This window comes from Alexandromys fortis, unplaced genomic scaffold, assembly GCF_014885135.2.
Source record: "Alexandromys fortis isolate MF-2015 unplaced genomic scaffold, M_Fortis_MF-2015_v1.1 scaffold_61, whole genome shotgun sequence".
Taxonomy (NCBI): domain Eukaryota; kingdom Metazoa; phylum Chordata; class Mammalia; order Rodentia; family Cricetidae; genus Alexandromys; species Alexandromys fortis.
In genome coordinates, this window is record NW_026067962.1 from 2,064,586 (window position 1) to 2,088,403 (window position 23,818).

The window sequence follows — 23,818 nt, forward strand, 5'->3', positions numbered from 1 at the left end:
TGTGCAGGAACACCAACGGTTGATCCTCGAGTCTCGCTCTCAGAGCTTCGGGCTGGACCAGAAGGAGTAGAAGACTGGAAATAATCAAACTGAGGGCAGAAATCAACAAAATAGAAACCCAATTGTCTATTTTCAATAATTGCATTTTGGGCCCTAAAAACTTCTTAGCCAGAAACCTCCCCTTTTTCTGGAGGACAGAACCAAATTCAATTTGTTCATGGCTTTAATTATAAGGAAATGAGTGAGAGACAGGAATGTGCTTTCTGCTACAGTGCTTCTGTGCTGACCGCTCCATAGGCAGTCTCTGTTCTTTTTTCTCTGTTCCTAGAAACATTCTCCCTGTCCCAGAATCAGTTGAAGAAACTTAAGTCCATCTTGTTAAAAAGGAGGAACAATATTATTATTTGGCAAAAGGAATAATAAGGGGAAAAAAGCAGAATCTTGTCTTTCCCCATCCACTGAAGCAGGACATGAGGTTCTAATTCTGATTGAAAGCTCATTGTCTTTGCTTAATCTATATGCAAGCTTAGTTGGACCAGAACTATGCAGAGAAGAATTACTTAAACCTTTATTCATGCTATTATTCAAAGAGTATGGGACTATTAAGATAAGAATTTCAAGGATTATTAGGTCCTAAATATACAACATATGAATCAGTTCTCACTCAAGTAATGAGACATGTTCATTATACCCTCAACAGTATTACTAACATTCAAATTTTTCTAAGGAGTAGAACCAATAAGACACAAGATTTTTATGCACAAGCACACACATACATACACAATCTTAAAGTTATTGAATAGAGACTCTTGATCTGTGATATGAACATTTTCATATGGTAAAGATGGACTTTCCTCATCATGTACCCATTTAAACATAGGCTAATTGGAAATAAACCAGAAAGATGAAGAATTAGGTGATAGCGTGACTACTGCATATTGTGCTCTTTACTGAGATGTCATCATTGAACATCAGACTCCTGGGATTCAAGCCTGACTCTATATAGTTATGTCAGAAAAAAACTAAAAAAAGCCAGCCTCTCTTGTAATGGAGTCTCTCTGTGTCTCATAGAACTCACAATAGTGATATAGCTATACCAGCTTTATGAATTATGTCAGAGACACTGAACTCTCCTGGAACCAGATTCTGAGAAAGACAACATGCTGGACAGTGAGAAAAGGAGGAGAGATGTGATTAATTGTCAAAAGAAAAGCACAGAAGCATAAGTCTCCCTTCTGCCTTTAGTTCTAGCCCTTAGGAGACAGAAGTATATGGATTTCTGATTTTGAGGCCAACCTGAATTACAGAGCAACTTCCAGGACAGTCAGTGCTACAGAGAGAAACTCTGTCTTATAAAACAAAACAACAAAAAAGAAAGAAGCTGAAGATAATTAACTTATGGGCCCAATAAAAATGTTAGACAGTGAAGGTGACTTTGTCCTGAATATTCACAGTACTAGCTCAATAAAACATCCTTTCTAGAGTTTGCATGTTATTTTCAGTCAAAAATATAATAGAAATTTTGACCATTAAAACAAAAAAAAAATATTAGAAAAAAAACATTGTTGAAATGACAAAAGAAACTAAAATTTTTACTTTTAAATTATCTAGAGAAACAGTAGATATAAACTTGTAACTGTCTTAAAGATTTGCTATTGACCACTTAGTAATAAGGCCTTACACAGTATTGTTTTTTTTAAAAAAAATTGTTAGAACTTTTATTTTTTATTGATTTTTATTGTGCTCTACATTTTTCTCTGCTCCCCTCTCTGCCTCTTCCCTCCTCTTCAACCCTCTCCCATGGTCCCCATGCTCCCAATTTACTCAGGAGATCTTGTCTTTTTCTACTTCCCATGTAGATTAGGTCTATGCATATCTTCTTAAGGTCCTTATTCTTGACTAGGTTCTCTGGGATTGTGATTTGTAGGCTGGTTTTCTTTGCCTTATGTTTAAAAACCACTTATGAGTGAGTACACGTGATAATTGTCTTTCTGAGTTTGGGTTACTCCATCCAAAGTGATGTTTTCTAGCTCCATCCATTTGCCTGCAAAATTCAAGATGTTATTATTTTTTTCTGCTTTGTCGTGCTCCATTATGTAAATGTACCACATTTTCCTTATTCATTCTTTGGTTGAGGGGCATTTAGGTTGTTTCCAGCTTCTGGCTATGGCAAAAAAAACTGCTATGAACATATTTGAGCACATGTCCTTGTGGCACAATTGAGCATTCTTTGGATATATACCCAAAAGTGGTATTTCTGGTCTTGAGGAATTTCTTAATTTTCTGAGAAATCTCCACACTGACATCTAAAAGGGCTGTACCGACTTGCACTCCCACCAGCGTGCTCCCTTTTACCCACAACCTCTCCAGCATAAGTTGTCATCAGTGATTATGATCTTGGCCGTCCTTACAGGTGTAAGATGGAATCTCAGAACTGTTTTGATTTGCATTTCTCTGATGACTAAGGATGTTGAGCATTTTCTTAAGTATCTCTCAGCCATTTTAGATTCCTCTGTTGAGAATTCTCTATTTAGGTCTGTACTTCATTTTTTTTATTGAATTATTTGTTATTTTGATGACCAATTTCTTGCGTTCTTTGTATATTTTGGAGAGCAGACCTCTGACTGATGTGGGGTTGGTGAAGATCTTTTCCCATTCTGCAGGCTGTCATTTTGTCTTGTTGACCATGCCCTTTGCTTTAGAGAAGCAAATATTAACCACTCAAAGGACACACACTCATACTACAAAAACATTTGCTCATCTGTGTTCATAGCAGCATTATTCATAGTACCAGAGCCTGGAAACAACCAGGATGCTCCTCAATTGAAGAATAGATGAAAATGCGGTCTGTTTATACAATGGAGAAAGCCTCAGTGTTAAAAAAAAAAAAAAATGGTGTCTTTAAATTTGCATGCAAATGGATGGATCTAGAGAAAACATCCTGAGTGAGGTAACACAGATCCAGAGACAACATGTTATATACTCACTTGCTGTAGGAATTTCTATAGCTAGTAGCCTTTAAGTTACCCACCCACTTGGGTGTGGCCTTTTATACTATTTATGCCGATGTAAAGTGCATGTCTGCCCTCTCTTCCGGTTGCGGTTGCGCAATTTGATTGTTGTTCTCCATTGCAGCAGAGGATATTGATTTGTGAGTCTACCCCTAAATAAATAACCCTCTATTATTATCAATTCTGAGCTAGTGTGGGATTTCTTTTAAGTGTCCATATTCACTCACTCATAAGTTAATATTAAATGTAAAGCAAAGAACAACCAGCCTATAGTCCATGATCCCAAGTAACAAGGAGGACCCTAAGAGAGATAAACATGGATGTCCCTAGGAAGGCGAAACAGAAAAGACCTCCTGAGAAACTTAGGAGGGTGGAAAAAGACCATGGAAGGGGAGAGGGAGGGAAGATGGAGAGGGAAGAGGAGAACACTCAAAAATGAGAATGTTCAAGAAAGTGAAGCACAGTGAGGAAGAGAAATGAAAAAGATATCTTGATTGAGAGAGCCATTAAAGGGCTATCAAGAAACGTAGATTATGTTTATTCTAACCTTGAAAGTGATGCATTAGGAGATGACACCCTTGTGGTGGTGCTTGTGACTATCTGGGAGAAAGAAAGAGACCCAAAGAAGCCTTAAGTAATAATACCAATCTGCTGCTATCTGGATCTCGAACTTCTCAGTTTTATTCAAAATGTTGTAAGTGGTTAGAAATCAGGCAGTACATAAAGGAGAGGGGGAAAGACCTAGAATTGGTCTTCAAATCATTGAACAACATTTCTCTAAGGTGAGTCACAAACAGATGGGCACAAAGCTGTATTCAATATTCCCCATTCACACTTTTTCCTAAAAGGGCAAGCTCTTAATAAACAGTCACAGCTGGCATTATGCTGGGGAAATTGGCTGCCTCTGTATTTTGTCATCTGCAGCAGTGAAGTTGAAGCATCTTCACAGATACCCCAGACTTTTGGAAACTGAAGGCTCAAAGCTTCTTGTGCACTGTGCTTATAAAATAATCTGCTAGGTCTTCCTTAAAACACAGCAGCCAAAGTCTGAGTGTTGGCTAAAGAAAGATGTCACAGACCATTCTCTTCAGTGTGAAAGGTGAGTGGTGTGTACCAGCAATGTGCGCACCTGTATAGGACTCACTAACTTTCAGATGTGGACTCACTGGCTTGGGAAGGGTCTGTCTGGCAAGGATACAAAATGTGCTGACTTAAGACATTTAAAAAGCGATATAAATTAACAACTCATGAAGACCAAGGTGTGAGAGAAAGCGGTGTCTACATATTAAATATGGAAAAGTCAAACTTTCATACCAAGGTGTCTAAAGAAAAAATCATTGTCTAAAGCATGCAGTATTGTAGAAGATACACTGCAAAGCCTAACATCATCTGTTTTCTCTGCAGCTTTTAAGCACCTCTGTTTATCCAGACAGTGGTTTAACTTTCTCATTCTCTCTTTTCCTGGAGGAGAGGGGATGGTCATTTTCCTGGGATGCACTTGCTTCAAGGCCTCTTCTTTAGCTCTTTCACATATGGAACTATTTCTCATTTACAGCCCAGGTTAAATTTTATGTCCTTACCTAGCACTTGCTTTCAAGATGTCCCTTCAGTATTGCATTCTCTTTTCGTTTTATATTATAGCTCTTCTCTATTTTCTCAATTGATTACTTGTATATTAATCATTTTCATCTCCTTCTAGTGAGCTCCATGGCCATAAGAACTATGACTATGTTATTATTGTTAAATTCCCAGCATATAGAATAATTCACATTACACAAGAGACTTTCTGCAAGTACTTGTCAATTTATGCCTTATTAATGTTCTCTTTAAGTAGGGAGACAAGAAGAGAAGGCTAAAAATATTCTCAGTATTTTCAACACAATATTATATAAAATTTAATCTCAAATTCGATGAGAGGATGTATGTCTATATATTCTCATCAATGATGACATCTTAGAAAAAAGCACAATATGCAGGAGCCACTCTATCACCTCTCTCACACACAATACATGCATATGAACACACATATAATCTAGCAAATCTTTGCCTACATCAGCAGTGGCCCCTCCCCAGGGAGGGCCAAAAAAGCCCACCAAGCAGTGGACCACTCCCATAGGCTATCTAGGTTTCTGCCCAGAAAAGGAACATGTGGTCTCAGGGTTTTGCATAGTCTCCCCTGCTCTTTTTCTTCCTTGCCATACTTTCCCAGACCACCCAGGCTCGGGGCATTAAATGTGGGCATCTTTTATTCAGTATAATTTGATATGATTGGAATTATTTGCTTCAGCAGAGAGGCTGGTCTTAAGAAATACACCTACCACCTAATGTAGTAGAAACTTCTTAAAAATACAAACATTCATGAAGGTGATAAAAATAAAATCATAAAATAAGTGGGAAGAATGATCCCTAACTGGACATTTCTTGTCACCCGAAGAAGCTTCTAGTACTGAAATAGAGTTACATTTGATTGAGGTTAGGGGCAATATTGTCCCATGGGAATTCAAAAACAACCCAGACTGTTGCCAAGGTTGCAGTTTTGTCTCTGTAAACTGACAGCAAGTCCCAAAGGCTGAAGACAACATCTAAGCAACTCATAGAACTGGGGAAGTCAAGTTGGTGCCACATAGAGCTTTTCACACTGTGCACTAGCATCTCTGGTAGCAAAAGTTTCTCTGCACACCCCATAGAAGAAAGGTAACACCAGTCAAGTCACAAAACCTTTAATCTGCCATGTTGACTAGTATGTAAGATATGATAGGGCAATAATGGCACAAAGTTTGTGGTAGTAACCAACTGGCAGAAGATGGAACCTGTATCTGGCATTGCTTGCATGATCAAGAACCTCAGCCTAGATAACCCAAGGACCTAGGGCAAAGCGAAAGACTATTGTTGTGAAAACACATACAGACACAGGAGTAACAATAAAGTAATGACATTCTGACAAACTCATAGTGTCTTGTCAACCATCATTAGATAAGTTTCCTCCTGAAATTGGTGGGAACAGATACAGAGACCCACAGCCAGACACTGTGAACATATTGAAAAACCTAGTAATAATCAGTCTCAAAGGAGATATCTCCTTTGACTAGATTTGATAATTTTGCATTTTAATCACAAGTCTACAATTAAAACTGGCCAATTATACCAACAACAGAAGACATGAACTCTCCAAAGATTCCAATTTCTTAAAAAGTAGAAATCTTCAAAATTTTTCATCTCTACTTGAAACTTCTAATGTGTAATTTTAAAATCTTGTGTATATTTGCATTGTAATGAGTGTTTGTACATGTCATATGAGCATGGACAGCCTGAAACCCACCAGGAATGTACATGTGATGTCAAAGAAAAATGTTAGATACTGACCCTTGCTTTGCTCTTCTGTTGACAGGTTCTCTCCTTTGTCACCATTGTATGTACCAGGCTTCCAGAGATTCTATTGTCTCTACCTTACATCTTGCAATAGGAGTGCAAAGACTAAAAAGGCATGGTGCCATGTCTGACTTTACAAAGATTATAGTAATCCAAATATAAGTTTATGGTGTAGGAGAGTCTTCTGTCTATGTGTTACTTTCATTAGTTAAATAAAGAAACTGCCTTGGCCTTTTGATAGGGCAGAAAATTAGGTGGGCAGAGTAGACAGAACAGGATTCTGGAAAGAAGGCAGGGTCAGAGAGAGCTGCCCGCCATGAAGCTGCCAGGTAAGACATGCTGAATCTTTCCAGGTAAGCCCTGGCCTCATGGTGACATACAGATTATTAGATATGGGTTAAAGCAAGATGTGAGAGTTAGCCAAGAAGAGGCTAGAAATAATGAGCCAGGCACTCTTTAAACGAATACAGTTTCTGTGTAATTATTTTGGGTTAAGCTAGCCAGGCCGTGGGACTCTGCCCGATTGCCTTGATTGCCTCATACAACAGATTGGCGCTTCAATGTGATTTTAAACCCACTTAGAAAAAAAAAAAGAAACCTGAGAGAGCTTAAAAGGGAAAGAGAGTTTAACACAGCTTTTTGCTGTTTGCTAGGGCATGCCGCAGAGAGATTTCCTGATTCAGCAATAGTGGCAGAAAAAAAGGTGCATCGTTTTAAAACATGGATTCCTGGGCCCTGTCACTGGTGCAAACTCCAGCTATGGTGCATTTGTGGGCCTGGTTGTTTGTGTGTCCACTTGGGATTGGGAGGAAAGTAGCTGAGACCGTGCCCGCGGCTCAGCACTTCCTGCCTGGGCAGATGGCTGAATCAGACTTGGGCAGGCAGGAGCGCACGGTGGATTCCTGCTGCCATATAGAGAGATGTTTCCAGGCTGTGCACTGCTCTGTGCGGCAGATTTTGCTTTAACCCAGATAAAAAGAGTTTATGTCCTGCACACTCATTCTCACAGTTAAAAGTGCTGAGTGTGGCTCCTGCCTGGCAGCCCCAGAGCTGCCAGAAATGCTACGTTTCAGCATTTTGAAATTGGAGAGAGGTGGAGCCAACATCCAGAGCAGACCTGCCATGCTAGCAATGCAGTGCTCATGGATCAGAGGCACAAGCGGCTCCACCATGTTGAACTGGGTGGGGCAAGCAGGCAGTACCTGTATTTGACCTGGGATTGTCACAGCTTAGATTCTTAAGAGCTTAGCATTTTAAAAGCTCTTCAAGGCAGCAGAGAATTAAAGACAATGCAATAGGACAGATTCAGATATAAAAGACCTCTAAATGGGCCATAGTGTTAGATAGACATACATAGGCTTGGGAGAGAGAAGAAAAAGAGTATTAAAAGTCATAAAATAAAGTTAATGCTTTAAAAAAGGGTAAAGTCTTTAAAGAGACAGAGTAAAGTAATAGAGTAAAAAAAAAATAAGCCATGTAAAAATGGAAAATTCACAGAGATTCTGGATTCTGTGTATTATTGTGTTTTCTTTGAATTTTTTGACTATAAAGGAGCTAAGTAAACAGGCACATCTCATTGTGTGGGCTGCTAAGATAAACCAGGATATATATTATAAAGGCATCTTGACTTCAGAATTTGCATCTAAGGATATGGTGCTTTGGAAAAGAGATTCCTCTTTTGTTTTCACAGAGGAAAAGACCCTGTGGATTCCTTCTAGACCAATATGGTATGATAGACCACGCCCTCCTGAAAGGTTGCTTTGAATACCCTCAAAAAATTACTTTGCTTAACGACTGACTAAGAGGAACCTAGCAAACAGCATACATCTGAAAGACTTGATTAAGAGTGCCCCCATATAGCAGGAAGAAGTTTGGAGAGAAATAACTGCGTCCATATTCCTAGATGTTGTTTATAAATGTTCTTTTACATTTAAATGGGGATATGATATATAGATATACATAATTTGCATTGATATAAATCTTGGTTTATTAAAATAATTTAAGGTCAATTTTGTTATATGTATATGTATTTCTGATCTTGATTAAGGTATTGTGATTGTGTAGTTCATTTAAAAATGTAATGTATAATTAGGAAGTATAGGTTGTTAATGGATAATCATCTATACTAGTCAAGTTTGTAGTCATGTTAGATTTTCTAGATGTCCATAGATATATTTCAGATAGGCATTCTTCATATATTTCAAAGACTACAGAACATGGCATTTAATGTTTTAATAACTTAAGACTTTTCATGACAATGAGACACATCTGCTCCTGGCAGCACCAGCTACTTCAAGAGGAAGATGGGCATTGAAGAGGCTCCTTATGGAGTTTGATAGCCATTTGTGCAAAAAACTGATCTTGCCTGGACTGTTGCATAAACTGTACATGAAGAACCCTCAGAGAGGACTGCTAAACTTGACTAAAGGTGAGATGATCCTTCAGGGTTCCTGATTCATGAAAGAGTCTGTGAGGCATTCTCCAGGACACAAAAGAAAGTGACTGAACTGTCTTTGCAATTTCCTTCTTCATGGAAATGTCTGCTGAATGCTATGGGCCTGTAGGCCAAAGATGGATGCCCCAAAGGTACAGAAGAACTTTGGGTGACTGTTCAGGTAGTGAGATGTCTCTGNTTAGTTATAGTTTTCCTTTGTTATAATAAAAGATAAAATAGATATAAATATTGTAACTGTAATTCTTGCTTTATAACTGTTTTTGCTATATGTAATTTTACTATGTTAAAGTGAAAGCCTTTCTTTTTTGTTTAAACAGAAAAAGGGGAAATGGTATAGGAGGGTCTTTCTGTCTATGTGTTACTTCATTGGTTAAATAAAGAGACTGCCTTGGCCTTTTGAAAGGGCAGAAAATTAGGTGGGTGGAGTAGACAGAACAGGATTCTGGGAAGAAGGTAGGGTAAGAAAGAGCTGCCTGCCATGAAGCTGCCAGGTCAGACATGCTAAATCTTTCCCAGCAAGCCCCAGCCTCATGGTGACATACAGATAATTAGAAATGGGTTAGATCAATTTGTGAGAGTTAGCCAATAAGAGGTTGGAGATAATAGACCAGACAGTATTTAATTAATACAATTTCCATATGGTTATTTCGGAGGTTAAGCTAGCTGGGCACTGGGAATGCAGCCCACTGCTCTCTTACAACAGAGTGCTCCTTCAATTACAACAGATTTACACACTGAGTGACAAGGTACACATTCCTCATATGGCTAATTTGTTAATATTATTTATTTGCTAAGTTGTTATATATAATACTGAGTTATTTCCCCAGGATTATTTCAAAGGCTGTCAAATTTACTTTAAGCAAAGGTATGTATTTTTATTTAGTTTATTTAATATCCTTATTCATTATTTGCCCTGAATTAATTTGTGAGCCAGAGTGTATGTTCTGCTGTAGCAAAAAGCCAACTTATGTCTTCACTCTATAATTCCACTCTTAATTTTTATTATAACTTTTGTTTTTCTTTGAAAGAGAGAGGAGAGAGAGAGAGAAGTAAATGTAAATTAAATGAGTCCTCAATGCATTAATACATATTACATGTATACTCAAGAGAATCTGAATGCTATTATTATAAAATTATCTGTCTATACATATTCAAATCATATCTAGATTTAAGAGTGCTTTAATAGTCATAATTTAATAATTTAAAACCAATTCTGACTAGTAAATCACACACATACATAAATCCATATACAAAAATCTATGCCAATGTAATTATCTATAAAAAATAACTCACAAATACCATTATTATCTATCCAATTTCCCCCCCTTTTTTTCCAAAAAGATCCTTGAGCTTATAAAACTCTTCTCCCAATCCTCAACCATATACTAATTATAATCAACCCCTAAATATTGTCCCTAAAGCCGAGGACAAACTTTGCTGGGAGAGGGGATGTCGTTCTCTAGAATTACTTCCAGCTGTCATGGGGGCGACATTATTTCTGGAGGATCCTGAATGATGGTTAAATTTCAAGATCAATGTCTTTTAAAATTGCAAATAGTCTCTGAGTATTTTGTGGAGGTGTGGCCAGAATGTTTTACAAGATGTGCACCATTTCAGCTAACCAATTTGGAACCATCTGTGCAGCTGATGCCCAAAACAGGACTTGTAGTAGCGCTATCAGTATCATGACATCATATCAACTGAGTAGAGTTGTTGTTATGGGGACCCCATCTCCTTCCTGGAAACTTCAAATGTCAGTGTAGAAAAAACTCATTGTTTATTGTGGAAAACTTAAACATTAATTATATAGACATTTACAGATATATATATATATGTATATATATTCAGTGAAAGGTATGATAGATATATTCAATGAAAAGTATGATAGATATGAAGAAAAGCAAAGATGTTTTCTAAACTCATATTTCTTTCTGTCTCATATCATGGCTCTTGACATAAGACAGAAACTCCAGAAACTCTGGGTTTTACTCTTAACAACAGGCTTGGAATTAGAGTGGGATTGAGCCAAGAGTCCAACTCCAAAACTAGCTCTATAAATTTAGAAATATGATTTAGTATATTCCAGAGCTCCATACTCACAGAACCTATTCAGTTTTCTTGATAGTCCCTATTGTGTAGTTATTTTTCCATCTGTTAGTATTCAAACATCCAGGGTCCCTTGAATTTTTCAAAGATGAGTGTTTTCCTATGGAGATAAGAACAGAACCCTGCTCTCATTCTATGTTTATCTTACCACCTGTATGATTATCATCATTGTGGATGAGCTGTCATTTCTCCTTTTCAAGAGGTTTCTCCTATTCAAATCTAACCTTGTGAAGCTATCCACAATTTTTCTTCTCCTGTGGAAACAAGAACAAAATCCCTTCCCTAATGTAGCACTTCTCCTGGCTTCCATTGAGAGGTTAGCACATCCTTGATATAAACTGGTTGATTTAGTACAGCAGATTTTTCCATTATCCAATGTCTTTCTGCTGCTGTTGTTCCTTTCTCATTAGTGTTAAGAAAATTCAAGGTTAATAAGGCATTATGTATTCTACTTCTAGGGGCATTTTCCACACCTTTCTGTTTCTTTAACATATCCTTTATCAGTTTGATCTTTCTATGACTGCTTGACCTGTAGGATTGAATGGTATACCTGTAACATGCTTAATATTATACTAAGCAAAAAAACCGTTTCAATTTCCTAGAGACATAAGCTGGGCCATTATCTGTTTTTATTTGTGCAGGTATACCCATATTGGCCATAACTTCTAATAAATATGTGATTACGGAGTCATCTTTTTTCTGAGCTTAAAGCAGTTGCCCTATGAAAACCTGAATAAGTGTCAATGGTGTGATGTAGATATTTTAATTTTCCAAATTCTGCAATGTGGAACACATCCATCTGCCAGAGTTCATTCCTTTGAGTACCCTTCGGGTTAGTCCCTGCCGGGAGTGGTATTTGGTTATATAAAGAGCAAGTAGGGCATTTCTTTACAATCTCCTTAGCTTGTTGCCATGTAATGGAAAACTCTTTAAACCTTCACTATTGACGTGATGCTTATTATGAAATTCTGAAGCCTGCAACACGCTCCCAATCAATAATTGATCAATTTCTGCATTACCTTGGGCTAGAGGACCTGGCAAACCCGTACAGGACAGGATATGTGTTATGTACATCAGATATTGCCTATTCCTGATTATGTCTTGTACCTGGATAAACAATGAAGTCAACTCTGCATCATCTGGTATAAATTCAGCGGTTTCAATATGCAAGATAACTCTTTCCGCATATTGTGAATCTGTAACTATATTTAGAGGTTATTTAAAATATCTTAGCATCAAAAGAATGGCATAAATCCTAATCAATGACTAGCAAATGGCTTAGAGTAAGAGTGCTTATGTACATTTCTGACAATCTGAGTTCAACCCCATAGCCCACAAGCTGCTGCGAGTAAACTGACTGCAGAGACCTACCCATGCATGCACTATGGCAGCAACACTTGCTGTCCACACAATAAAACTAAGAAAAAATTCCTAATTCATGAAACACATCAGAAATGTTTCATAAGAGTATTATTTATTGTGAAAACAAAAATCCACATAGATATTTTCTGCTATATTTCCTCTTCTGAATTATAATTCAGCCACAAATCTTATGAAATCTTCAAAGAACAGACTTAGGCCTCAGATCCTCATAGGTTCTCCGATCCTGTGGGTTTAAACCAAAAAGAATGAGCCAATTTTCACCTAAAACTAGTTAATAAATTTTCATCCTGTATGGTCAGTTTATAGACTATGAGTGTAGTGATTATTTCTTGTTCACATTCTCCTCTGCGTGCCTTGGCAACAGATGGAACCACCCTTCCATGCAAGGTCACATTAAGATTATCATTTCTCCCAGAGAAAGAACAGAGAATACTGCAGTGCTTCTGTGTTCTTAGTATAAAAAATCATTTTTTATCTAGGCTAGTACTTGGAAAATACAAGGAAATACTACATTATAATATATGAAAAATATAATTTCCTTAGAAGAACATTTTAACTTGAGAAAAATTTCGTATGTTGATGAATACATATTCCATATTCAAGTGCAAATGTTTCTTCCCAAGGAATACTTGGGTAAATATAAAATGAAAATAAAAAAGAACAGGCAATTGATTCAGGGTATCAGCCACTATTCATAAAATTCACATGGAGGTAAAATGTAGAGGATGTGATGACATATTTTATGTTTTCTAAAATAAAAAGCAGTGGAAAAATGTGTAGAGCAAAGTTTCTGGAGTTATCTCTGTCAAATCATCAATAAATGTAATTTTGAACCAAGGGGCTAAAATAATCTTGTAGAAATCTAACATGGTTTTAATTTTTAAATTTTCTTGATATGTTTTATAGTGAACAATGTAGTTTAATGTATAGGGTTATTAAGAAGCGATTATTGATACCCCAAAGAAAAAGTAACAAAAATAGATTTTTTTTTACTATTTTACTGAAGGAAGGCTCAGCAGGTGAAGTCACTAACAAGCAAGATGAGTATTCTTAGTTCAAGTCTACATCACACAGATGCAACAGCACACACATGTAAATAATTAATAAAAATAATTTTAAAGATAGAGTCCCATGCTCGAGTACATGGCCCCATATCCAAGAATATATGGGCGGCATTAAGTACACTTGTTGAAACACACACACACACACACACACACACACACACACACCATGAAGTGAAGTTGAGAATTGTTCATTCTGTGTGGACATGAGGGGAGCTGAGGAGAATGAAGGGAAAATGTGATAATATTTCGTTTTATACACATGTGTAAACCTCTGAAAAATAAAGTAAAACATTTTTATATACTCTCAAATTCCCTATGCCCAGTAACTAGTAGGGAAATCTTGTCGGGTTAAATGAAGACAAATCCAGATCAGCAAGTAGATCTATAGTCGTCCCAATCCCAGATGTCTATATGACAACATGAAAACACAACCAGTAATAACAAGAGTAGTATGTTTCCACTAGAGCACCTGAGTATTCCAACACAGCTGAAGACCAAGAAAAAAACCTTAAAACAGCCTTATGAATATAGTAGGGGCCATGATATGGGAAATGAATAAATCCTTCAATGAAACCCAGGAAAATACAAACAGTGGAAGGTAAAGAATAAAACTTTTCATGACCAGAAATTGGAAGTAGAATCAATAAAGTAACATCAAATGGAAGGAATTCTGAAATAAAAACTTATAGACTTCCAAATGAAACTGTAGTGGCAACCTTTGCAAACATAATACAAGAAATAGAAGAGAGAATCTCAGGTGTGGAAGACAATGGAAGAAACTGATACACAGGCCAAAGTAAATGATAAATCTAAAATAATTATTAACAAAAAGTTTCCAGGAAATCTGGAATTTTTTAAATTTATTTATTTATTTATTAAAGATTTCTGTCTCTTCCCTGCCACCGCCTCCCATTTCCCTCCCCCTCCCCCAATCAAGTCCCCCTCCCTCAGGAAATCTGGAATATTATGAGAAGATGAAATCTAAAAAATATAAAGGAAGAAGAAGAAATCTAGCTGAAAGTCTAGCCAACTAAACCCAGAAAAACCTTCAATCACCATAGATGAAAAAATAAGATATCTCTTGAGAAAGCCAAATTAAACAACATTTATCTACAAATCCAGCTCTACAGAAAGTGTTAGTAGAAAAACTCCAATCTAAGGAGGTTAACTACACCATGGAAACACAGGGAATAAATTATCCCACACCAGAAAAAAACAAAGGGAAGCCTAAACACACACACACACACACTCACACACAAACACACCACTACCACCACCACCACCATCAACAACAACAATAAATAGGAATTAACATGTATTGGCCATTGATATCGCTCAATATCAACAACCTCAATTCCCCAATAATGATAAAAGACTAAGAGAATGAATGTGAAAACAGGATCTGTCCTTCTGCTAAATGCGACAAACATACCTCAACAACAAATATAGACATTACCTTGGGGAACAGATTGGAAAAAGGATATTCCAAGCAAATGGACCTAAGAAACAAGCTCATGTGGCCATTTTAATATCTAATAAAACATACTTCAAACCAAAATTATTAAGAGATGGGGAAAGACACTATCTATTGATCAAATAAAATATTCAAGAAGGATGACATTTGAATTCTTAATATATATGCTGCAAACACATGAGCATCCATGTTTCTAAAAGAAACACAACTACAGTTTAAATTGTATATTGACCATCATACCTTGATAGCATAATAGAGTGGACCCTCTTGTCAGGGACACAGGTGAGCAAGCCTGAAGGCATGAAAGCCAGAAAACGGATCCTACTATCTATCCACTCACACTCCCCTTAAGTATCAGTAGAGACAGCGCAATGCCTTGCATGGACAATAGAGATGTCACTGGTGACATAAATGAGGAGCATCTGATTTTGAGGTCGCAAGAGCAGGGGGGCTGGCCCCACTACTTGCTGGAAATGGCATTGGGTGATCTAGCCATGGCAGTGCTGGAGAGCTTGCCCAGGTAGTGACAGTGAGAGAAAGCTACAGAGCTGACCAACCCAGCTTACCACCCAGCCTCATAACTAGAATTAAGGATTGGCCCGCCCCAATTTCCACTACATCTATGAAGTGTTGGAGCCTGTGAAGATGGGAGGACCTTACAGATCCAAAACTGCGGGATCCTCACGACACGGGACAACAAGTTAACTGAGGTGAGCCCCCAATGAGATGCCCTTATTACTGGTGTAGCAGAAACCAGATGCCTCAAGTCAGACTAATGACATGTGACAAGTGAACATTTGCAAGTACAGATGAATGAACTAAAGGATAAACTATGTGAATCAACAGGCCACAATGCAACTTCCACAACTAGATTCTTCTTTTTTTTTTTCTGTTGTTGCTTTTGTTTTAATTTTTGTTTTGTTATTTTCTTCTTTGTTTTAAATTTGGCTTTGATTTTGATGGAGGTGGCAAAAGAAGAGGATAGATATGAGGAGATGGATAGATAAATGGTATTGGAAATTATAGTGTGAAATCCAGAAAAGAATCTGTAAAAGAAAAAAAAATGATCCTATTGAAGGATGGGTTAGAGATATACACAGAATTCTCTATAAAGGAAATGAAAAAGGCTGAAAACACTTAAAGACATATTCAACATCATTAGCCATCAGAGAATTCCAAATCAAAGCTACTTTGAGAATCAGTCTTATACCTGTCATAATGACTAAGATCAATAACACACATGCTGTAGGATGTGGAATAAAGGAATCACAAAGCCACTGTTGGTGGGAGTGCAAACTTCTACAACCATATGAAAACCAAAATGGCAGTTCCTTAGAAAAGTGGGAATAAATCTCACATGATCCAGTTTTAATACCTTGAGCATCGTCCTATAGAATGATTCACCATACCACAAGGACACTTACTTAACAATGCTCTTTGTGACTTTATACATAATAGCCAAGAATTGGAAACAGCCTAGATTTCCCTCAACTGAAGAATCAGTAATGAAGATGTGGTACATTTACACAATGGAGGAAAACTCATTCGGCTGTTAAAAAAAATAGCAACACAAAATTTTTAGACAAATGAATGGTACTAGAAGAAATCATCCTGAGTGAGATAACCCAGACCTAGAAATAAAAATATGGTATGCTTTCTCATATATGTGGATATTAACCATTGAATAAATGTTAACCAGCCTACAATCTGTAGACCCGCAGTGGGTATGTTAGTTAAAATTTATGTTGCTGTGAAGAGACACTGTGACCATGACAACTCCTATACAGAAAAACACATAATTGGGGATGGCTTACGATTAAGATGTTTAGTCCACTATGATCATGGTAGGAAGCATAGTGACATACAGGCAAACAGGTTACTGGAGAGATAGCAGAGAGTTCTACATCTGATCAGCAGGCAGCATGGGGGGGGGGCTGGTTTAAGCATCTGAAACCTCAAAGCCTACCCCCAGTGACACACTCCCTCCGACAATGCCACACTGACCCCAACAATGCCACATCTCCTAATAGTGCTACTCCTTATGAGTCTATAGGGGGGCCATTTACATTCAAACCACCACAGAGGTTATGTATCCAGGAAGGAGCTGGGGTGGGGGTATGTGTGGATCTCCCTGGGAAGGGAAAATAGAACAGATTTTGTCCAGCAGACAGGGTGCCAGTGGGGATGTGAAAGTGAGGATCAAGTGGAAAAGAATGGAGAACACATTGAGTTGAGGAATGCAAGAAGGTACAGATGGATTTGTGGGGCATTTGAGAGATGATATCGAAAATCCATAGGGCAGTAGAAATTCTTGGACCTATAATCAATCCTATCTGCAACATATGGTAAGGCAATGATGGCACAGAAATATGGGAATAGCCAACCAACATCTGATTTGACTTAAAGCCCACTCCATGAAACAGAACTCATACCTGACACTGCTTGACTAGACAGAATAGACAGCCTAGAGACCAAGGGTTAAAAACAAACCCTACTTGTTTTAATATAAAAATCTATAAATAAAATGAACTCACAGAAACATTCTGCTATATATAAATATCTGTGTCTTATTCAGTCAATATCAGAGAAACTTCTTCCTACAGCAGAAGGGAACAGATACACAGACCCACAAACGAACATCCAGACATTAAAGAGTGGGGGGAATTCTTGGAATAGACAACTCTAAATTGGATGTCTCCAAATCCCTTCTTTAAGAGCTCAAGAACCTAGAGAAACAGGAACAGAAAGAGTATAAGAGCCAGAGAAGATGGAGGACACCAGAAACAAAAATGGTCCTCTGTATCAACAAAGTTCATAAGCACTCACAGAGACCAAAGCAGGAAGCACATGTTCTACAATTGACTCCACCAGGTCTTCCCTATTTATATTAAAGCTTTCAACATAATATTTTTATGGGGCTTAAGAGTGTATGATGAAATAGGTCTCTGATTCTGGTGCCTGCTCTTGGGTACTCTTTTCCTTCTGTTGGGTTGCTTTGTACAGCATTGGTATGATGGTTTTTCTTTTCTCTTATTACACTTTATTATGCCAGGTTTGGTTGCAACCTCTTAGAAGTCTTCTCTTTGCTAATGAGAGACAGAAATGGGGTGTATATCTGGAGGGGAGATGAGGTGGGAGGACCTGGGAGGAGTGTAGGGAGGGAAAACTATAGTCAGGATAGATTATAGAGAAAATAATCTAATTCCAAGAAAAGGGGAAAAGGTTGATAATATCTTCTATGAGTAGCTGGGAGGTGGTGGCGCACGCCTTTAATCCCAGCACTCGGGAGGCAGAGGCAGGTGGATCTCTGTGAGTTCGAGGCCAGCCTGGTCTACAAGAGCTAGTTTCAGGACTGGAACCAAAAAGCTACAGACTATCTTCTACGAGTTAAAAATGCATATATTTCATAATACCTTTAATAATTTAAACACAGTCTATATTATCCTCATAATAAATCTTGTGACATTACATTAAGCATATTTTAAGCATATTTTAAATGTAGATATTTACTACCATTTTAAAGGCTATCAAAATGATATTCCATTGACAAAGGGAAAGTATACAATTCTTACCCAAAGAAGAATCAGTTAGAAATCTCGACCACACTGTCAGCGCTACTTTTCACAACTCTATTAAAGATGAAAAGTGTAAGAATACTAATTAAGACTGTAGATAAATTAAAACCAAGACCTAAATGAAAAAGAAAGAATGGAGTGTAACTATAACTTTAACAAATGTTTTGAAAAAAATTATTTACTTGAAAAAAGATATAGTTTAAATTTTAAAATATTAATCTCCCAATTGCCAATATAATTACTATTATAAACTTACATCAAAATATTTAAAATGCTTACAAATTTTTTCATATTCATCAGATAGCTTACAAAGAGTAATGTTTAACATATTTATGAATTCTGCTAATTTGCAAACACATAAATAAATTATATTTTCAAAATTTAACCATCTATAGGAACAGAAGCCTTCTTAAACCTTCATGTAGCTATTTAAATATTAATTTATAGAAAACATAATTACTTTCATAGGTCTTATTTTTGTTCTAAAATTTGTAAAAATTATATTACATAAATGCAATTAAACTTAACAAGTAAATAACCCTGTTAATTAGAGTCAAAGGTTGTATCAAAATAATACTAGTAATCTAGCACAGTCATCTCACAAGTCAAGAAACATTAATAAATATTACCCATTTATGAAATACCTCATCTGTTTTAAGGGATATTTTCTTAATGATACATGTACTTGTGAAACAGATGTAACATTACAATAAAAAATATAAGTAGGGAATGGCTCTAATGTTCCTTTGGAAGCATAGAGTTTGAGAAAAAAATGAATTAAGAAAATATATCTAGTATTGTCTCCAAGAAGAGTATAGTGCTGGTAAGAAATTCATCTAATAACAGTAGAAAAATTCAGACAAGACATTGAAATGTCTATGTTTAATAGATAAAGAAATAAAACATTAACATGCAAAGCAAAGAATATCATGGCAGTAGCATGGAATCTGCCTTGAGTCCATTTTCATAGCAGATGGAATCAAGAAGTGAAAACCAAACTTTTATCCCAGAAGAACTTGTAACTGGAGCAGTGTGTTATAGTCTCACAAAGACTGAAATGGAATGATTGCATAGAACAAGGAGTGCAAAGAAATACGAAGACACGTGCAAACACTGAGAGGGCAGGATTTAAACAACAAAAGGGTAAGACTGTGCTGTGGGTCATATTAGCATTTTTTATTCAGAATCACAGTTGAACAAAAGGAAACTGAATGGAAAGAATTGGTGAGTTCATAGCCTGGTCAGGAAAGAGCAAGACCAAATGTTTGGAAGAAGAAAAGAGAAGTGGGGCCAAGCGAGCATTTGCTAATGAGATTAGTGTGACTAAACAGGAGTGGGTCATTGTCCATGAGAACAATGACAAAGGGTCTTGAGAACATTTCAGAACTCTTGGGAGACAAGTTTGCTTCTTCAGTGTCTAAGCGTCATAACTCTGATGGACTTGCTGTTTAGGGAAACTTTCTCTCCATGCTTCCAAGTGAGTACCACTAAATAGCCATAGCTAGACTTAAGTTCCAATGCTATGTTGAAAGCAGATCTTACTAATCTGTCCTCCATGTCCAGGGGAGTGAAATGCAAAAAGTAGTTTTGGTATCTTGATAGCTTCAATATTTTTTTTAAAACAAAGCCAGGGAGACTAGCCTGAAATCTGCTACAAGTTTGGAGCCCACATAGAACAGGCCTAATATGGCGATGCCAAGTTTAGCTTTGGAAATGGATGTCTACGGTAAACAATACACAGCCAGAGAAGACAGAAATACTAAGCAATATCAGAAAAAGTTGCAAATGAACTACAAAAAAGAGGTCAAAAGAGAAACTGTGGGTTCTATTGGATTTTCAAAATCACAAGCAAACTTTATATGAGGAGGCATTCTTCACTACAGTGTTCATGGGAGATCAGGTTTAAGATAAGATACTTGGATAAAGAGATGATTTGCATTCTGGGTAGGGCAAAAGAGCATTGCATATTTCCCCATAGTATTCAAAATGGCATATACTATAAAACGCAGGAATTGTGTGTTTTCTGTAATCCCTCTTTAATATCTTCAGGCCATATAGATGGTGGGCTGGCACTGGGACCATGACTGAAGCCCCATTAGTCCACTGTGGAAGTTTCTTCAACTTCATTAAAAGTATGAATTTCCATTGTGTCATGTAGCCTTTGAGTTTAGCCATGAATGATTAACATTCCTAGTGTCTCATTGTGTCTCTGTTAGAGGTGTATGATTTTTTTTACATATAAGTCATTAAGGTTCTTTATAATGTAATATTTTTATTAATTATTTGGGAATTTCACACATTTCATATATTTACCTCCCCTCTCATCTTCCTAACTCTTCCCAGAGAGTTAAGATGTAAGATGAAAAAAGATAGTTTGTTTTCTTTCTAAAAAGGAAAAATAAAATACATTTTTTAAAAAAAGGAAACAGAGGGGGAGTTGATCTTGGGGAGAGGGGAGGTTGGAGGAGGAACTCAGAGTAGTGGAGATAGGGGAAATTTTGGTAAGGTTGTAATACATGATAGAAAAATAAAAGTTAAAAAATAAAAAGATTCAAAAGTGAGGGGATTGTAAATTCCTCCTTCAAAGGTTCAGTTTGATCTTGCTTTGGTGTGTTATTTTCTATGTCTCCATCACTCCCTTTGGGAAAGTAATGTGTATAATGTGTGTTGTAGACTGGAAGTATGTAACTGTTCTTTTGACTTTATATAGGGTTACAGCTAAAGGATTGCCTTGAATCTCAAAGAGAATTTGGTCACTGAAACGGTGTTAAGACTGTTGAAGTGAATGAGGATGTTTAAAGGTAAACTAAAGGCATTTTATATGATGATGTAGCCATGGGCTTATTTATGAGAACCAGGGAGTAGAATGTAGTAGTTTGAATGAGAATGTCCCCATAGGCTCAGGGATTTGAACATTTGGTTTCTGGTGAATAGCAATGTTTTCAGAGGTGGAGCAGCCCCAATGGAAGAAATATTTCACTGGGGCAGGGAGGAAACTTGAGGGTTCATGTCTTTGTCTTGTACCCTGGTCACATTCTCTGTTTTGTGTTTATGAAACAAACACCTACTCTGTGCCCAAGGCAATGACACGTTGAAATACACTTGGAAGAAAGATATTAAGAAATTTTGTGAGATTTTCAGTAACTGAAAATTAACATAATATGTGACTTATATTACCATAAAAGGTGAAATTGTGAAGTTTAGTTTTCAGAAAGATTTTGATGATATTATTTACAACTCTAATAACTTTTATTCAAAGTTACACAGTATTTAATACTGTAAAACTGAAAAAATCATAGCAGAAATCAATTTGGTTGTATCATCGTATAACCAAAATCAGTTAACAAATTGAAATTATACTAATTAGCATTCACTCTTAAACAAAAACACAGAAATCTAGTGCATTTAGAATAAAACTGTAAGTATCTACATAAATTCTGTAGTACAGTTTATAAAATACATCCTAAACAATTGTATAACTCTTCAATTAGTATAGTATTTACTCATGATAATTATTTCCTTGTTATAAACAATTGAAAATTGTAAAAACAATTTTATCAACTAAAATTTACACAGTTCACATCACTTACATAATCCCATCATCATGTAAGTCAGTTTTGATTTATCGTAGATCCAACAACGTCCTCTGAATCCACATTCATTAATGCTCCAGTAAATGCAAGCTTCAGTTGATGTTTTTTTAAAAATCAGTGGTATAGGGACGGACGCTATGAAATAATGTTTATAAGTTCTTCAGAAAAACACTTTGACCAGGATTTGTATAATTTTTTTCTTAAAAAAAAAAACACACACACACAATTCCCTAGCCACATCATTTAAAATTCTGTAATAGTTTTTCATAAATTGGCTTATTAACCCTGGTAATCAATATACTGAACCCTAAATGTATAAAATTATCAGCAATTTGAAATGATTTTAGAATTGTCTACGTTGTTGTTTACAGGGTATCTTACAGCACGTGTTAAATTTGCATGGGATACTTAGGAGGAAATATTGAGAACAAAGGAAGTAAACTACATGACTTTGCTAATAGTACCTGGAAAAATACACAACTATGAGCATTTTAATGACTGAAGTTGACCTAATGTTTTCTAACTGTATTCAGTTATGTCTCTACAGTATTCTTCCCACACTCCCAGGAAGAGTCCAAGATTCTCCAGTGGATGAATGAAACTACCTATGGCACCAAACTGTACACACTCACACAAACATGCGCACATACACATTACTTCATGGTACAATGTGCTACTGTCGTGTAAAATAAAATACATTACCTATTCATGTCTTTTATTTTCATTTAGATTACAAACTGGTGAGATATCATAAATCTTCTATAATTCTTAGCTTTGGATTCATCCCCTATTTCTTCTCTCATCCATCTTATCCCAATTATCTTAAATATTACTACCCAGTATTCCTCTTCTGTCTTTTATATCGCATGAGTCTTATTAATTCCCTTTTATTATACTTGTCCTCAAATTGCAAGATCATTGCTCCCCATATAACTTCTTCATAAAGACTTCATTTTGTCTAATACTTTCTCACACTCATCTTCCTGCTGCTCCATCATTTCACTTCCTGTCTGAACCCTTCTCTTCCCGATATTCTCACTTTCTCCTTTCATCTCACCTATATTCTGCTATCTCTCCTTCCCAAATGCATCCTATCAAGCAATGAATCATTTCAAGTTTCCATGTGTATTTTACATTAAAATGGAAATGAATGGAAGCTATATTCACATGAGATGGGGCATTCTGAATTGTGTCTTATGACCTGGATAACATAACTTAGTATAATTTCTTTCAGTTTTATCCATTTGCCTGAAAGTTTCTCAATGTCACTTTTTCTTTTTAGAGGAGTAATATGTACATATGTAAACATGCATGCATGCATTCTCATTGCCCATTTACTAACTGAAGACCGTCCGAATTGACTCTATTCCTAGCTATAATGTTTATAAAATTAATGAGCATGAATATGCAAATATCTTTGTAATAGCATATACATTTCTTTGGTTATATGCCCAGGAGTGGTATATCTGAGTCATGTAGTAAGATCTAGTTCTGAGTTTGAACAGAGGTATGCCACTTTAGTAAATGTTCCTGCTCCCTGAAGACATGTATGTTAAATGAAAATATCAGTGCCAAGTAGAGTTTTCCTCTTCTTTGGGTATTGGTCATGGAGGATGGATGGCACCTGAAACAATACAGTCTAATGACAGTGATCATACTCCCACCATAACCCAATGATAAGACCCTATTACTTAAGACACCACACTCTGTGGTTATAAGACACAGAGAAAACAGGCCTAAATTCCTAGCTGGCTAACATTCACAATGCTGGAAGGCACTATGCAGCCT

The 23,818-nt window shown here is 36.6% G+C and overlaps 1 protein-coding gene across 1 annotated transcript in view; it reads right to left on the bottom strand.

The window, feature by feature from the left end:
- Positions 1-17,580: 17,580 nt before the first annotated feature.
- The window catches only part of LOC126508315 (solute carrier organic anion transporter family member 6C1-like), an 85,543-nt gene continuing 79,305 nt past the window's right edge, over positions 17,581-23,818 (bottom strand). Inside the window, exons 12-13 of the mRNA XM_050153506.1 lie at positions 22,028-22,165; positions 17,581-17,588 (exon numbers count right to left, since the gene is read on the bottom strand). Of these exons, the coding sequence (XP_050009463.1) occupies positions 17,581-17,588; positions 22,028-22,165 (146 nt within the window). The remainder of the gene's footprint in view (positions 17,589-22,027; positions 22,166-23,818) is intronic.